General features: G+C 36.2%; 1 protein-coding gene across 1 annotated transcript; it reads right to left on the bottom strand.

Moving 5' to 3' along the window:
- Positions 1-392: 392 nt before the first annotated feature.
- Positions 393-18279, bottom strand: LOC126819434 (solute carrier family 17 member 9). Its single transcript, XM_056100309.1, has 8 exons — positions 18175-18279; positions 16526-16652; positions 15557-15776; positions 7396-7495; positions 5311-5384; positions 2609-2771; positions 1814-1910; positions 393-449 (listed from the first exon to the last, which is right to left on the bottom strand). Exons 1-8 carry the CDS (start codon positions 18267-18269, stop codon positions 393-395), a joined length of 933 nt encoding a protein of 310 aa, XP_055956284.1. The 5' UTR covers positions 18270-18279.
- Positions 18280-18862: the final 583 nt, after the last annotated feature.

Here is an 18862-nt window from a genome sequence, read left to right as displayed (position 1 = left end):
AGAGAGAAATGGGGTTCAACGTCCACTCCACACAAAGTAGGTAATTTTGGGACTAACATATGGTGGGAGGAAACCGGAGGACTCTATTCCTTGTCACATACAACCAGGAAATCGAAACCATGCCAGTTGACTCAGTTGATTCAGTGTGCATGCACTAACCATTCAGCCATCCAAACCCCCTCACTAACAAGGAGTTCCTGCGTTTGATCCCTGTGTTGGACAAGGAAGTTCCTTTGGATTTTCCACACTGGTTTCCCCCCTTGTCCATGGTGCAAGACAACTGTTTGTTAGATTTCTAGAATAATAGGAGTTATGTACCTTTAGTAATTAATTTATCAGCCAACCAACCACTGAATATAGAACTTGGTATAGTTACAATCCATGGTACAACATTAAACACCCAACCCTGTAAAAATACAAACACATGGTTCAACATTAAACACCCAACCCTGTAAAATACAAACACATGGTACTTGAATAAACACTCAACCATGTAAAATAAAAACACATTCAACACCCAACCCTAAACACCCAATCTTGAAACAAAATAAGAAACATTTAAGCCTACAGAAAATTTATCTGACCAGGCCTCACACTGGCTTTCAATCTTCTGTCGAAATAGATCACAATATCTATCTTAAAAAAACTGTTTATATCGATGACTGTGTTCATTAATGAGGGTTCATCAATATATCCTCGCCAACCTCAATCTCCTTAATTCGTTTGATGCCATTCCAGTTATTGACACCAACCAGGATAATCTTGGACAAATTGATTTTACTCTAATTATTAACTACAGTCTCGACAAATAAACGTAAAAATAGAAACTAGTCATAACAACAGATTTACATTTAAATAAAATGAAATGGGTTTTAATGTCCTACTGTTGTTCCGACTGGGCTAATGAAAACGGGCATACGTCATGCAGTGTGCTATGAGGGAAATTTTGCCCGGACAAAGGCGCTACAGCCTACTATTATATCGAAATCCAATTGCCAGGGGATCTTTTACGTGCATGCCAATGCATACACAGGTCTTCAGGTTTTCATACCATCCAAACGACTAGACAGCTGTTCTTGTCAGGCCCTCTATCCTGCACCAATGACAGGGGGAAACCACACCAGAAAATCCTGATGAACATTTGCGACCAACACAGGGATCGAACACACGACCTCCAGGCTAGCGAGCCTGTGTCTTACTCACCTAGCCACGGGGGTTCCTTTGGATCACTAGGTTGATTTAATTAAACATACATTATGCAAGAGCTAACTCTGCCTATTGCAGGTCTTTCTTTAATCTAAAGTATTAATCTCAACGCTCATTGATAATTAAATCAAAAAATGGATAATCGAGAATATGATTTTTATCCTAGTGACTTTAGAAATGATGATTGAGGCTAGGGACAAAATTCAATGGCTAAAATCTTGGTTCATAGTGGATCAATTTGACTGAAATTTTCAGCAAATTGCCTTTACAGTATCTAGTTTTTAACTATTATAGTGAGAACTGCCAGCTCTTTATCTAATCTCCCATTAATGTATCTTTAAATTATTTATACTTAATGGGTTGAAAATTAGTAAAAACACAAAATAAAAAAAAGTCCTTGTATATAAAAAAGTCACCTTAAAAAACACTTATAAAATACCTATCATGAGATTAGAGGGCGGGTCATCTTCTCCCTTTGTCATAATAAAAAAAAGTTAAAACAGGACATCCAGCTGACGGATGCTTGGCGTCAGGGTTAGTTTTCTTCAATGACAAACTAAACATGAAATTAATGTGAATAGACAACTTGTGCGTTTAAGACACTTACCCTGGCATGTGGAAAATTTTCATGAAAATATGTAGGTAACCATGACAATAAAATATAAAATGCATTGTTTTCACAGAAATGACCAACAATAATGGACCTGCAAAAGACAAAGTGAATTTTGTAAATTTAAAAGGGAGATAACTGCAAGATTGGCGATAACCTTGCAAGTAGGTTCCAATTTAATATGGAAACAAAATTCTGATTCATCAATATATCCTCGCCAACCTCAATCTCCTTAATTCGTTTGATGCCATTCCAGTTATTGACACCAACCAGGATAATCTTGGACAAATTGATTTTACTCTAATTATTAACTACAGTCTCGACAAATAAACGTAAAAATAGAAACTAGTCATAACAACAGATTTACATTTAAATAAAATGAAATGGGTTTTAACGTCCTACTGTTGTTCCAACTGGGCTAATGAAAACGGGCATACGTCATGCAGTGTGCTATGAGGGAAATTTTGCCCGGACAACAGCGCTACAGCCTACTATTATATCGAAATCCAATTGCCAGGGGATCTTTTACGTGCATGCCAATGCATACACAGGTCTTCAGGTTTTCATACCATCCAAACGACTAGACAGCTGTTCTTGTCAGGCCCTCTATCCTGCACCAATGACAGGGGGAAACCACACCAGAAAATCCTGATGAACATTTGCGACCAACACAGGGATCGAACACGCGACCTCCAGGCTAGCGAGCCTGTGTCTTACTCACCTAGCCACGGGGGTTCCTTTGGATCACTAGAGACCACCTGCCATGTAAACAGAACGTAAGAATTTACTTACCAGAAGGCAGGTTTAGTAAATAGAGAAACCCAGGGTACAGCTGGTTGACCTCTAAACTTAGCTTGTGACGGAGCGTCATCCAGTCGAACCATTGCGTAATTTTTACGATGTCTGTTGATTAAAAAATACCGTACACACAGCATCCAAATCAAACTACACGACCCTGAAAATATAATTCAAAAAGTTTATCACATGTTAGTATGGTCACATCACTTTACATGCTGTGGGGTTGGATGGCCGAATGGTTAGCACGTGGGTGCTGTATCATAAGACCTGTCATTGAGTCAACTGGCGTGGTTTCGAATCCCCGGTTGTACGTGACAAGGAGTAGGGTCGCCTGTCCAGCCTCGTGGGTTTTCTCTGGGTCCTCTGGTTTCCTCCCACTGCTAAAGACCCCTACGCGCAAGCGAATTATTGAAATAAAATTAAACCATATGTTAGTCCCGAAATGACCTAGTTTGTGTCGAGTGGACGTTAAACCCCATTTCTCTCTCTCTCTTCACATACTATCATCTCTTTGGAGCAGAAAAATAGAATGATAAAACCCCATTTCATTTTGCTGTCATACCTACACACCAATACACATACTGAGTTAAATAGTCAAATTAAGTGCAATGTTTTTTTTTTAAATTCTTACCTTTCGGTATTAACCCAGCTAATGAAATGAAATGGGGTTTAACGTCCTACTGCTCTGCTCCTACTGGGCTAATGAAAACGGGCATACGCCAAACAGTGTTGAGTGTGCTATGAGGGAAAATTTGCCCAGACAGTGGCACTATGGCCTACTCTTATATCGAATTCCAACTGCCAAGGGATCTTTTACGTGCACGCCAATGTGTACACGTGACCTCGGTTTTTCGTCCCATGCCAATGTATACACGTGGCCTCGGTTTGTCATACCTTTCCGAACAACTAGACAGCTGTCCTTGTCAGGTCCTCCGTCCTGCATTACTGACAAGGGGAAACCACGTCGGAAAACCAGGTTTATAAAGACTGGCAGACGCCATATAGTGAGCTATTAGGGAATTTTTTTTTAACTTTGTTGCGCCACGCATGTACATAGATCCTTAAAAACCCGGATGAAAAAACAAATTTAAACCCGACAAAATGACAGAACCCAGAGGCACTATTTGTGCCTGACATTGTCTACAACAGGGTTTTTATTTCCAAGCTTACACATGCATGTCTCCTAAAAAAAATCCTACTTCTCTGTTTCACTTCGAACACATTTGCAAGCGCGAGGTGATATCAAGCTCCTTAAAGATACATTGTCCCGAAAGTATTTATCGGGTGGTTATTTCCAATAAAACTATGGCAAATTTGGTATATATTCAAAGTATGTATACCCAATCTTACTAGAAAAATACTAAATGAAATGAAATGAAATGAAATGAAATGGGGTTTAACGTCCTACTGTTCTGCTCCTAACCTGGGCTAATGAAGATGGACATACGCCATACAGTGTGCTATGAGGGAAATGGGAAATTTTGCCTGGGCATCAGCTCTATGGCCTACTCTTATATCGAATTCCAACTGCCAAGGGATCTTTTACGTGCACGCCAATGTGTACACGGGACCTCAGTTTTTCGTCCCATCTGAACGACTAGACAGCTGTCCTTGTCAGGCCCTCCATCCTGCATCACTGAAAAGTGGAAACCACGCCGGAAAATCTGAATGGACTTTCTCGGCCAATGCAGGGATCGAACACCCGACCTCCAGGCTAGCGAGTCAGCGTCTTAACCACCTAGCCACGTGATCCCCGTAGAAAACTACTGAATAACCTGACAAACACCCATGGTGCAAGCACTGGGCAAAAATGTCTGCCAGCTTATTGTGAGCTAGCTTGACTGAGGGAGCGGTTGTTATTTCTTGATCAAATGGTTAGGCGTTTTTTGGGAACATTGAGGGGTGTCAACATACAAAAGACTCTCCAATTAAACAGCGGAAAAAGAAGTTGACAGAAAATAATTAAGAATTTACTTAGGCCTCAATTAGTCAATATATATGGTAAATGGACAGTAAGTAATGAAAAATACATTATGAAAAATGGACGCTTCCACAAAGAAGTAAGGGGACAGCCATAGCATCTAACAACAGTTTATTTATAGCTATAGGAATCTCCCAGTGAATACAAAGTTTTGAGAGGAATTTGAAGCAAATTTCTGATAGATTAATTGGTTTGAATATATTTTTAGTCCAAATATATCATCAAATCACAATTTGGACGTGGGAAAGCATCTTCAAATGAATAAAATGGGGTTTAATTGCCTACTCTGCTGTGTCAGAGAGAGAGAGAGAGAAATGGGGTTAAATGTCTACTCAACACAAACTAGGTCATTTCGGGACTAACACATGGTTTAATTTTATTTCAATAATTCGCTTGCGCGCATGGGTTTTTAGCAGTGGGAGGAAACCAGAGGACCCGGAGAAAACCCACGAGACTGGACAGGCAACCCTACTCCATGTCACGTGCAACCGGGGAATCAAAACCACGCCAGTTGACTCAATGACAGACCTTATGATACAGCGTGCACGTGCTAACCATTCGACCATCCCCCCCCCCCTGCTGCATCAACTGGGCTAATGAAAATGGGAAGTTCCTTAAAAATGATGCCTTGGAGTGGTAAAAGTTATCTATTTTAATGCCGAGAAATTTGAAAAATATTATCTTTGCTTCCGGTAATTCGGGTCTCAAGACTTACCAATAATATAAAATGGCATCTGCCAACCATATCTATCTAATAAAAAGGAGCCTAAACTGCCTGTTAATAATGTTCTGAAATATAATACACAGAATATATAAAACAATGTAACATGTATAAAAACACAATAAAATACGTTAATTAAATAAATATAATGCTGATTGAAATAGTAATCATTGAATTAATACACATTGAATAACATAATTAAAACAATTACTAATAATAATTAAAACCATTATCGAGTCTATAAATATATTTACTATATTTAAATTGTTTAATTATTTTGTATATCAAGATTATAAATGTTAGTTAAATAGTGGTGATTAGTAAAAACAATAATCCCTCCAAAAAATACCCTCCAAGAGTCCAAAGATAATAGATGCCGGAGAATATGTCGTGATCACAACCTTTGTTTTCTTTACATCGTACTAGCAACTCTCTTTTACATACTGGCATTTTCTAGTCAATGCTTATTTTCCAAGTGTTAAACACACATTTCCTTGGTGTGAAGTTCACAATTTTGTCTTAAATTTATTGGCTTCAATGTTCAAGTTAAATTGATATGCTTTTAAATATTTGTTTTTAAATATTTCTATTTAAAGGGTACATGAAAAGTTTGACTTTGCCCCATGGACACTATTATTTATCAGAAGATGTCATTCAACAGAATTATTTTTACAGGCTGTCATTTTTTTCACCTTACCTTTATGTGGAATACAAAAAGGAGGCCCGACTTCCGCGGAAACAGTATCGATTTATACCTCGAAAAATACGGTATTTCTTATTATCGGTAAAAGAATTTTAATTAGATTTATCACATTCTTATTTTCCTCAGACTACCCAGAGCTAGCTTAATCAAAAACATACGACAAACATCACCACTGCCATCTACAGTGATAATCTATTGTAGTAATTTTAACACTTACAACAACGCCACCACTGCCATCTACAGTGATAAGCTATTGTAGTAATTTTAACACTTACATCACCACTGCCATCTACAGTGATAATCCAGTGTAGTAATTTTAACACTTACAACAACGTCGAAATAAAGAAATTCCTAACCACCAAAAGTTTAAAATAAAAGCACTAAAAACCAAACATAGTTAATTTCTTATTAATATCAAAATGGATTGAAATGAAATTGGATTTAACAAATAACGTCCTACTTTTCTACACCAACCGGGCTCATAAAGATAGGAATACACCATGCAGAGTGTGCAGAGGGAAATTTTGTCCAGACAGCAGGGAATCTGTCAACTGTTTGTCTAATCTGTTTTTCATCTTATCCGGAAAACTAAACAACACTTGCCTTGGCAACCATGTAGGCATTACCCTTCTCACCCACCCCCTTATGTGGAACCTATACTATACAAGAGAGACCTAGAAGAGAGTCTATACATTTAAAAGAGTAAATCTCCTTCAGAAATGGCCTCAGATGCAAGGAAATCCACTTCAAATTTGCAATATTTTCTGGGAGAGAATGGCATACCCCACTTAAGGACCGCGGTCAGTCATGCCAAAACGGACTGCCACCCCTCCCCCACTCTTTTTTCTGCACACACCCCTGCCTTGATTAGTGAAAACTGGACTTGAGAAGCCAATGCCAGGATTTGTATCCTGGATATTCTAGTCTAGAGTCTAGTGGCTGTATCGCTTGACACTGGATAATCAAACAGATATATTTATCATACCAATTGGACTTACCCAAGAATTATTTAAACTTGCATGCATCAAAGAACTATTTAACTTACATGCATAAATTATTTTTTTTTGTGAAAAAGTAATTATCATATGAATTGGATTTACCCCTGAACTATTTAAACTTACATGCATAAAAATATTCTTTTTATGAGAAATTAATTTTCGTCCACAGATACTCGACTCATATGAGTTGGATTTATCCAAGGAAATGTTTAACTTACATGCATAAATTTAGATTGTTGAAAAATGATTTTGCAGCTATCGGTACTTGACTCATCAGGTACACCCCCTGTTTCCGATTGCCTGATTCATGCAAATAAGCTTCAGGGCAGCCATTTTAAGGTTTTCGATCAATAAGATATTAAACGACTGTCTTCTTACCCAAAGTGGGATCCAGTTGCAACAGTGCTGTATGTAAAAGAGCGTTCCCGTTCCATAACTTTACGAGATATTAAGCTGGTCATACTGGGATAATGTAGACCTGAATTGGATATATTACAAAATCTAACTCTAGTATCTAACAAATGAATAACAGTCTACATCCCTTTTAAACAGATGCCATATTCACAGTGAGATATTATTATTCATGTATATCTTATATTTCCCTTGTTTATTATATTTCCTAACTACTTATACTATTTTCAATTCAATAGCTTTAACATTTAAAAGAACATTTACGGGTAGCCTCACCCCTTAAATTAAATGACAGGTATAAGTTCCACTAAAGATCAATTTCTCTGCCAGTTAGTGAAGGGTGGCAAATATAATTGTAATTTTTCCACAAAACCTACCGTTGTATTGTTGTTGTTTATTACGGATTTAACGTCCAATACAAAAATATGATATTATGGAAAGGTTGATTTAATTAAATTATTAATACTAAAAGAGGCATTATACTTAAAGATCTACCGTTTCAGATGTGCTTTTTGTTAACTGAAATGTCAATATGGATTGACGCATATGTGGATGTCTGTTTCTGTGTGTGAGTTCGTTTTATTTTACGTCCGCTTCCTCCGAGGTGATATCGCAGATATTGTCTGTTTCTAGAATCTGACGTTATTTCTCCCTCATGAATAATTCTAATCTCAGTGAATATGGGATCTGTTTAATACCCATAAAGATTTGTTGTTAGTTATCAGAAGTTTAGCGCCATTGAATAACTAATCCTGTCCCCTATCCAACACCTTACCCGAATGTAGCCCCAGTTGAAACCATAACAAATGTTGATGATCGTTCAGATTCTGTAACTTTTCTTGAAACAAGACTTGTCATACTGGGAAAATGGAACCCTAAATAGATGTATCATAATTTACAATAGGTTCTATATGTGACTGGTGATAGCAAAATGAGTCTTAATGACCTAAAATTGCCATCACCGGTCACATATATCTAAACTATATATATATTTTTTTTGACTGTTTCCAGAATAGATCAACCTCAAATATCTAGATTTATAGAAAAAAAAAAAAAAAAGACGTACAAAAAGGTGAAATTTTGAAACAAAACAGCAGATGCATAAAACACAGATAAAAAAAAACAACAAAAAAAACCTTCTGATAGCTAACACAAATCTTATCACAAGCAAGCCGTCCATCAAATCAAATTTACATAATCGGGAGATAAAATCGTAAAGACAGATAGAAGCTTTATCAGACCCCTTAATACGCCCACCAGCAGCAAAGTCGTTCATGTTAGCTCTAAAATCAATTTAAAAACATCTGTAATGCTTTTAAACATCCCACACTGACCAGATCATACTTAACACTTTGGACCCGAGTGGCCGAAAGACTGGCCCAGATGCCCCTTGGCTTGCTAACCGAGTGGCAGCCAATATACCGACTGGTCGGTACTCTAGCCGTATTTTGGTCCCCTGAAGTCCCAAGGGTTCATAATATTACAAAAAAATGTTTTGGTCCATTTTTACCATCGGAGGCTAGCATATTGGCCTAATGTCATTCAGGGTGTCCAAAGGGTTAAACAGTTCAGAAGATTGTTATAAATAAAATCCATTTAAAAATATTTGTAGAATTAGAAATTGTTGAACACTGCTTGTGAAAAACAGAGTGCATGGGAAATATTTGGAATTATAAACAAGTGAACATAGTTAATTAATGTATTTTGAAATCAAATATCCTCGACAATCATAAAAAAACGTGTTCTCTTGATTGTCCCTGAAACTGTTAGAAAAGATGCAGTTGAAAGCAATCTGATTAAAACAAAGATCCTATTTCGTTTCATTTTTTATACTTCAAAATTTCGTTTTACGTGTCTTTACTACACTAGGATCTGGAGAAGTTGTTATATAATCTGCATTTTGGATTGTGTGAGGGATTAGCCAATGAAACCATCTGTTACAACGACTTCTTGGCATGCGAGGCACAGAACTGTGGATAAACCACTAGAAACACCAACGCTGATTGAATAATCAATGTCTAACGTCATAAAGTCAAAAGACGCTCGTTATGATCTCTGACGTGACCTTTTACTACAACCGGTCAGATCTCCATGTAGTGTAGGCCATAAAACGAAACATAATATAGATCTGTATTTTAATCAGATTGAGTTGAAAGAAGCATTGGAGAGTTCCTGATGTTCTCAACTCAATATAAGTAATAATTAAGAATTCTTAATAAAATATGAACATTTTATAATGTTAACGCCTCACTGTTCTTTGTTTCAAATGGTCCTAAAATAGATAAGTATAGGACCTATTCTATACTTTGTTTCAAATGGACCTAAAATAGATAAATATAGGATCTATTCTATTGGACCTAAACTAGATACATATAGAACCTATTCTCTACTTGGTTTCAAATGGACCTAAAATAGATAAATATAGGACCTATTCTATTGGACCTAAACTAGATACATATAGAACCTATTCTCTACTTTGTTTCAAATGGACCTAAAATAGATGAATATAGGACCTATTCTATTGGACCTAAACTAGATACATATAGAACCTATTCTCTACTTTGTTTCAAATGGACCTAAAATAGATAAATATAGGACCTATTCTATTGGACCTAAACTAGATACATATAGAACCTATTCTCTACTTTGTTTCAAATGGACCTAAAATAGATGAATACAGGACCTATTCTATTGGACCTAAACTAGATACATATAGAACCTATTCTATACTTTGTTTCAATTCAAATGGACCTAAAATAGATAAATATAGAACAAATCTTATACTTTGTTTCAAATAAATAAGAATTTAATATGTAAAAAACTTATTGTATACTTTGTTTCTAAATTAGATAAATGTAGGACTTATTCAATAGTTAAAAGGTACATGTAGGAGTTATTCAATATTGAAATTGAATATTGGACCTATTCTATAATATTTGATTACCGGTGTATAGATAAAGCAATGTCCTATAATAATAATAATACTGATAATTGATTGAACAGCTACAATATGTTACACTCGTTATTGATATTCATTATTGTTGAATATCATTAAACTTGAACAGGTTTTGGGAGCCATGGTGGATAGGTGGGTAAGGCGCTGGCTCGCTAGTCTGGAGGTCGGGTGTTCGATCCTTGCATTGGCCGAGAAAGTTCATCCCGATTTTCCGACGTGGTTTCCCCTTGTTAGTGGTGCAGAACGGAGGGCCTGACAGGGACAGATGTCCAGTCCTTCGGATGAGACGAAAAACCGAGGTCCCGTGTAAACATTGGAATGCACGTAAAAGATCCCTTGGCAGTTGGAATTCGATATAAGATTAGGGGATAGTGCCACTGCCTGGGCAAAATTTCCCTCATAGCACACTGTATGGCGTATGCCCGTCTTCATTAGCCCAGTATAGGAGCAGAACAGTAGGACGTTAAACCCCATTTCATTTCATTCATTGAACAGGTTTTACCAAGAAACAAACAATGAGTCATTAACATTATGTATGTTTTACAGAAAGAAATACCGTTGATATGACCAGACGTATACACAGTGGTAAAACAAGATGAGAGTGGGGGTTGGGTGGACAATAATTTGCTTGTGCGTAGGAGAAACCCACAAGGATGGGGAATTCAAACTTTGAAACCAATCCAGTTGAGTCAAAGACAGACCTTATGATACACCTTATGCTAACAATTCGGATATCCAACCCAACTTATTGAAGTCACCAACAGCACATGTAGAGCAAGATTAATTGAAGTCACCAGCGCATCATTTCACATCATCACGATCAAAGAAATAACAATTCTCTGTAGACTTGAACATACAGGTAGTTTTACCATAGACTGGAAGTTAGTTCTCAAATGGCCGAATGATTAGCGTGTGCGCGTTGTATCATAAGGTCGGTCATTGAGTCAACTGGCATGGTTTTGATTCCCCGGTTGTACTTGACAAGGAGTATGGTCCCCTGTCCAACCTTGTGGGTTTTCTCCTGGTCCTCTGGTTTCCTCGAACTGCTAAAGACCCCTTTGTTAGTCTCTCTCTAGTTCTCAAATTGAATTATAACCACCGCATGAGAAGCATCTTATTGTACCAGAGTTTATACAATGGAGCCAAGAGTGTGATGGACTTTTACTTCAGAATTTTGCCAGCCAGTTAATGGTTTTAGTGTATTACTTATCTCAGATTAACCCAAGGAATTAATCAAAGAATATGGCATCTCGAATTATAAATAAATATTTAAGTTTTTTAATGTATAAAAAACATAAATTTAGCTGTAATATATTGTGTTTTAAGGTGAAATTCTTTGAATGACATAAATTTAGGGCATGTATATTGACTGATATGTCAATTGTCCAGTCTGTCAATTCTAATGCCATTCAGTGACAACTGACAAAATATGAATGAAATAAAAGCCCTGGTACACTATGAGAAATGCTAATACACAGTGATATATAAAGTGAAGTCATCGTAATCATCACTTAATAGCTGATAAAATAATAAATGTCTAATTTAAAATATCGATTAGAGTAGGGGGATGGAGGATGAGCAAGCCTGGAAATAAGGCATCTGTCACTGACAAATGTCAGGCACAGATTCAGGCTTTCTCAAGCACTAAACCTCTGGGGCCTGTCATTTTGTCCGGCACTGATTTGTCTTTTTTATTGATATTATTAATACATGTCCGGCATTAGGTACTATTTCATTAGTGCCTGACATTTTGTCAGGTACATCTAAAACCGTTATTTCCAGGCCTGAGGATGAGAGTTGAGAAGTGTTGTTGAATGGAGCACTCTAATTTTAGAAATATAAGAATTGTGAAGTCGTACTTTATTTCAATAGTGAAGTGAGATGAATATTGGATTATTGAGATATAACTAATATCAAATGTTTTAATTGTAAACTGTTAAAATCACCAATCCCGATCATGTATTTATCAGACAATATCTAAATCTCCACACAAAAAATGTACTGAAATTGATAATTTAACATCTAATTCGAACTGTTTTGAGTTTGCAATGGATTCAAAATTCTTAAAATAATCAGTGACTTTAACATTCACAAGCAATCATGAAAAGGTCTTAGAGAGAGAGAGAGAAATGGGGTTTAACGTCCACTCGACACAAACTAGGTCATTTCGGGACTAACATATGGTTTAATTTTATTTACATAATTCGCTTGCGCGTAGGGGTCTTTAGCAGTGGGAGGAAACCGGAGGCCCCGGAGAAAACCCACGAGGTTGGACAGGCGACCCTGCTCCTTGCCACGTACAACCGGGGATTCGAACCCACGCCAGTCGACTCAATGACAGACTTTATGATACAGCGCGCGCACGCTAACCATTCAGCCATCCAACCCCCCGAAAAGGTCTTAGAATTTACAATGTCAGCTAAAGAAAGAGTGCAGCATGCATGTACAACCTTAAGAAAACATAACCAGAGATAGAGAGATAGAAATGGGGTTTAACGTCAACTTGACACAAGCTAGGTCATTTTTGAACTAACATATGGTTCAATTTTATTTCAATAATTTGCTTGCGTGTAGGGTTCTTTAGCAGAGGGAGGAGGAAACCGAAGGGCAGGTGATGGACAGGCTACTACTTGTCAAGTACAACCGGGGAATCGAAACCCTGCTAGTTGAATGAATGACAGACCTTATGTACAACACAAACACCATTCGGCCATCCAACCCCCCAAAACATAACCAAATTTTAATCTTGAACCAAACACATGTACACGGAAATACATTAGAAATAATCATATAAGGTAAATTTTAAAACTTGACAATCAGATATTTATCAGCTATGAAGTATAGACACCATTAGTCCAGGATTTTAAACACATGCAATATGCAGTTTTCAGTCTGCACAGAATACCGTGACTTACCCAACATAATTACCAGTTACAACAAAAGATGTATAAATTGCTCGAGACTTATTATCAACATGCTTACTGATCAAACTCGTAGTTGCTGGCATGTGCACGCCTAAATTAATCAAACATGCCAAAGAAATATAAACTAGAGAATATTCTACAATAGAAATGTTAGACAGTGCACAATACATGCAAAAACAAAGAACTCTAAAAATATTTTTACATCTTCTAAAATATTTGGTAAAATCTGAAGGTATAAAATCTTTCTTAAACTAATCATGTGATGAGTCACAGCCACTTAATTTCATTTTTTAGTTCTTTGTGGTTTTTATACAAATAGCCACTCGTGTTGCCACGCTCCACCCCCAGATTTGTGATAACAAATAAACTAGCATGACCCCGGGAATGTTTTAGGCCATTGAATTTGGGCCCCAAGCGAAATGTGCCCATAGCGAAATGTGCCCATAGCGAATTCGGGCCCTGTGAGAATTTGGAACCTCAGTGAAGCCAGGGCCCTGTTTCTCGAAATCTTAACGAAAGATAAAATCCAAATTTTAGCACATACTTCAATTTTGATTGGCTAAGCACTAAAATCAATCTAATATTACCCAATCAAATGACTAAAATTTGGATTTTATCTTAGTTAAAATTCCATGAAACAGACCCAGGTATCTTGCTAGTAATCAATACAGTATTTACAAAGAGTGCATTATAATCAATATATCATGTACTAGATACTTATTAATTATACATACAATAACTGTTATCTACTACTGTATGCATGCCATAATACCTGTTACTTATTCATGTATATCAGTCTGACAATTATACATTACATTTAGACATGTGTTATTTATGTATATTAAACTAATAATAATGTACAACACGATTAATGTGTGTTTTATGTACATGTATATTACATCTATTAATAATGTAATGTACAACAAGATACTACATGTATATTACATGTAGATATGTATTAATGCACAACAAGACATATCTATTTCATGTATATTAGATATGTAATAATGCACAACAAGACATATATCTATTTTATGTATATTAGATATGTAATAATGCACAACAAGATACTGTATGTATATTACATGTAGATATGTAATAATGCACAACAAGATATATGTGTGTTTCATGTATAATAGACTAATAATAATGCACAACAAGATACTGTATATGTGTGTGTATATTAGATATGTAATAATGCACAAGAAAATACTGTACATGTTTCATGTATATTAAATTAATAATAATGCACAACAAGATACTGTATATGTTTCATGTATATTAGATATGTAATAATGCACAACAAGATACCGTACATGTTTCATGTATATTAGATTAATAATAATGCACAACAATATCATGTATGTGTGTTTTACATGTAGATATGTTATAATGCACAATAAGAGACATAATGTGTGGTTTATGTGTAATAGTCTGAAATTAATACATTACATTAGATACATATCTATGGTTTATTTTGTGATTAATTTAAACATTCAAGAGTTCTTGTTTTTCTAGGGCTCTGGGTGCAGAGTAACAGCACCACACATTACAACAGCCAGAAAACTTCAAGATGACAAACTTACAGACAAGACACAATTACATATATGTATATAACACACAAAGTTATTTTGTTTCAGAACCAGGACCCATGCATACATATATTTACTGCTACATATACATCAATGTTTTCATTGAAAAATATTTAGTAAGATATCTGTGACCCTATATATGAATACTTTGTCTAAAATATCTTAAAAATTCAGCACATTCATCAATCTGATTAAAATACAAATCTATATTTCGTTTCGTTTTTTTATACTTTCGATGGCATACACTACATGAAGATCTGACCAGTTGTAGTGGAAGGTCGCGTCTTTACTACACTAGGATCTGGAAGAGTTGTTATATTACCCGAATTCTGGAATGATGTGAGGTTATTAGCCTATGAAACCGTCAGTTACTGCAAGTTTTTGGCGTGAGGTGTACAGAACTGTGAGTAACCCACTAGAAACATTAACGCTGATTGGTTAATCAAATGTCTGATGTCTTAGGGTCAAAAGTCGCTTGAATGACACTTGATGCGATCTTCCACTACAACCGGTCAGATCTTCATGTTGTAGAAGCCATCGAAAGTATAAAAAAAAAAAAAACAAATATAGATCTGCATGTTAATCAGATTGATAAGGTCCCTAATTAATACATAAATTCTAACTCAGAATAAAATAAATATATTCAATGATCTCACCTTGAAATATTCCCTGTAGAGCTCGTGTTAAAACTACTATATATAAAGCAGAATGTTTATCGGAGGCTGCGTATGCTAACTGGGGTGTCCAAAATGTTATCAGACCCCACAGACATGCCGCTGTCGGTATAACGACATCTCCACCAATGCGATCACTCAAATAACCACCCAGGAACTGAGTCATTGTGTAACCCCAGAAAAATGCTGACAAGACAGTTCCCTGTAAAGAATTTGAATTTCAAAAATATATAAAAACAATATTAACTAAATTAAAATTTGCAAATTCTACCTTAAGATATCAAAATGGCTGGCGTCCAGCGTTCGCTTTTATTTTCTTCTACATTTCTAATACAGGTACATGTACATTACAAAGAATTACTACTCTTCTGCAGTTGGCAATAAAATAAGACGCTTAGTGCCAGTTTGAAAGACAAGTTCGACTGATATCAGTGCTGGATTAACCATAACGCAAATAAGGCACGTGCCTTAGGGCCAGCCAAAAATCCAGGCCACAAAATAATAAAGTAAAACTTTTTTGATAATTATCAGGTGGTGACAAAAATGCTTGCCTTCAACGATGGGTCAAAAACATCTTGGTATACTAGCACCTCTCTGCATTGAAAATGGTTTACATCATAAAATTGACTTTAAAAAACTAACTGACGAATTTGCAGTCACAAAAGCACGCAAAGTCGTAATCTAGCTAGGCAGTGAATGGGAATATGTAGGCTACTTATAGTAAATACAGTACTGTCAATGTTCTGAATTTGTTTGTAATAAATTTTCTGTAGCTAAATTTAACTTAATTCCTTTTGTCAATGAGCCCAACATATCTCTATTTTCAGGCCACCTATCAAACTGTGCCTTAGGGCCAGCAGAGCCTTAATCCGGCACTGACTGATATGTAAGTGATATGAAATGAAGATACAGAAGATATATTTATTTGAAAAAGAAGAAAAAACATCTTACTGATTCAGTTTTATCCCACCCCATCTCTTCTGACACTGACACGACAGCCAGAGGCATTATTGTCCGAGATGAGTAGAGCATGGCAGTGCCTAAAAATAAGCCAACAGCCCATTGTCGTTTCTCGATCCTGTAAAAAGATAAACAAAAAAAATCTTTTTTTAGTTATGACAAAACATGAGAGAGAGAGAGAGAGAGAGAGAGAGAGAGAGAGAGAGAGAGAAATGGGGTTTAAGGTCCACTCGACACAAACTAGGCCATTTTGGGACTAACACATGGCTCAATTTTATTTCAACAATTCGCTTGCTCGTAGGGGTCTTTAGCAGTGGGAGGAAACCGAAAGACAAGAAGAAAACCCACAAGGTTGGATAGGCGACCCTACTCCTTGTCACGTACAACAGGGGAATCGAAACCACAAAACATGAACGATGGTATCACAGAATTGTATCTATATTTCAAGAGAGAACTTTATATTTGTACGGTGAAATCTGATGATTTTGTATAATAAATATATCAAGTTATTAAGGAGCAAGGCAAAATCAAAAATCATAAGATGTAGTAATATTATATATTTACAAAGACTTTCTGAAACCGTTGGTCTGTTGGATGTGGGTTTATGTGGAGTGTGTGTTGTGGCTTCATGAAGCTTCCTTAAAATTTAATTTTATGAACCAAAACCACTAAATTGAACTTAATAAATCGCTCAAAAGAACAATTAAACCCATTATAAACTAAGTCAAATACATGTAGTTATTGGCTGAATGTAAACAGTATATCGTGTTCTAGCCAATCCCAAGTCTTGTATGAAATGCGCTTTATTGCTTCCAATAGGATAGCTACGTAGGCTTACTGCCATGAACTTATGAATGAAATAACAGGAAATATAAAAAACTACAGAGACTACGTGCAGTAGAGGTGTATAAATGCCGGGTGAAGCACATAAATTGTACAAACTACGACATAGAATAATCTAATTATTCTCACGTCAGGGAAATTTTCTGCGTGTAAATTACGCAGCGTCCGTCAATATTTGCATTTATTTTGAAAAAAATGTGTGAAATAAGCGGATTTTCGCGTGATTATGACCTGTGGTGCCAGCCAAAACACAGAGTTTCACGGTGGATCACTGAGTTTTGCAGTGAAAAGGGGGGGGGGGGATCGATGAAAAGCTAATGAATTCCTTGCGTGAAAGCATGGCGATACACGGTATTTTCCTAGGGAAACACAGTGTTTTCGAGCGGATCCTGGCGGAAATTCGCGGGGGAATTGAGCGGAAATTCGCGGGGAATTGAGCGGAAATTCACCCTGAAATCTCAGAGATTTCTTAGGGTTTTTTTCTGCAGTGTTCGCGTAATTCTGGTCTGAAAAATTTGAAAGGTAGTTCCTACTGTAGCAGGAAGGGTAAAGATATTTCAGGTTTCTTTTATGACCTCGATCATAGTGATCAAAGTAAAATTCAGAATATACATGATTTGATTACTTCAGTGCTCTAACTCTTCTGACTGGCAGTGCTTGACGGTCACGCTCACATAATCTTCAGTTCAATCTTGGCTATGGTTGAATGGCTGAGTGAGTTTAAAACATAACGTGATTACGCTTGTCAAAAACTAGTAAAAAGATAAACCGAGACAATGATGGAATGTTAAATATACCTCGTCCAGTATTTTCCTTCTGGATGTTTGTTGTTATCCTTGATATTTATTTGACATTCTTTGTAAACGTCATCAGGATTAACAACTTTCGCCATGACTAGTTCGACCAAATCAAATTTGAGTCATTTCACGGAAACGAAACGAAATTGTTGACAATTCAACATTTTCTTCTCGTGTTTTTATTTTAAAATACCGGTATTACATTAAAATTGTTAGGACTCCATTTTATTGATGGGCCAGTGAAAGAGTAATCATCATTTCATATTTAATTTCTTTAAATCCTTCAATATTTTTAAGCAATCGATTAATTCCACCAAATTCTTGACGGATTGACTACAATCCATTTTTTTTTGGCATTGTCCCAATTAAAGAATATTAAACTATGCTTTAAGCCCAGGGCGTCATTTGGGGGATTTTTAATTACTTTCAAATTACAATATTGTGAAATTTAAATCTCTTACATGAATATCGGCCCAATAATGTTCAAATTCTTTCAGTATTTACAAAATAAAGACAAAGAAAGATATGATAACTTGATAATTTGCATTTACTGATTTGGCATCCACTGGTCCACACATTATGCCAGCGCCATGTATTATTAGTTTAGCTGAATATTTCGATGGGCCTCTTCTCAATCTGACTGAATCCAAGCTGGGAGATATTTTTCTTAATTAAATGTTAAATAATA

This window comes from Patella vulgata, chromosome 4 (assembly GCF_932274485.2).
Source record: "Patella vulgata chromosome 4, xgPatVulg1.2, whole genome shotgun sequence".
In the NCBI taxonomy this organism is placed as follows: domain Eukaryota; kingdom Metazoa; phylum Mollusca; class Gastropoda; family Patellidae; genus Patella; species Patella vulgata.
This window is presented reverse-complemented; position numbering and strand designations above follow the sequence as displayed.

What these genes read in the sequence shown, in the direction of transcription:
- LOC126819434 (XM_056100309.1), bottom strand. Translation starts at nt 18,269, where the DNA reads ATGGCGAAAGTTGTTAATCCTGATGACGTTTACAAAGAATGTCAAATA. An exon ending in GAAGGAAAATACTGGACGAG is followed by an intron (nt 16,653 to 18,174) that starts GTATATTTAACA and finishes ATCTTTTTACAG; the next exon opens with GATCGAGAAACGACAATGGG. An exon ending in TCTACAGGGAATATTTCAAG is followed by an intron (nt 7,496 to 15,556) that starts GTGAGATCATTG and finishes TATCCAATTCAG; the next exon opens with GTCTACATTATCCCAGTATG.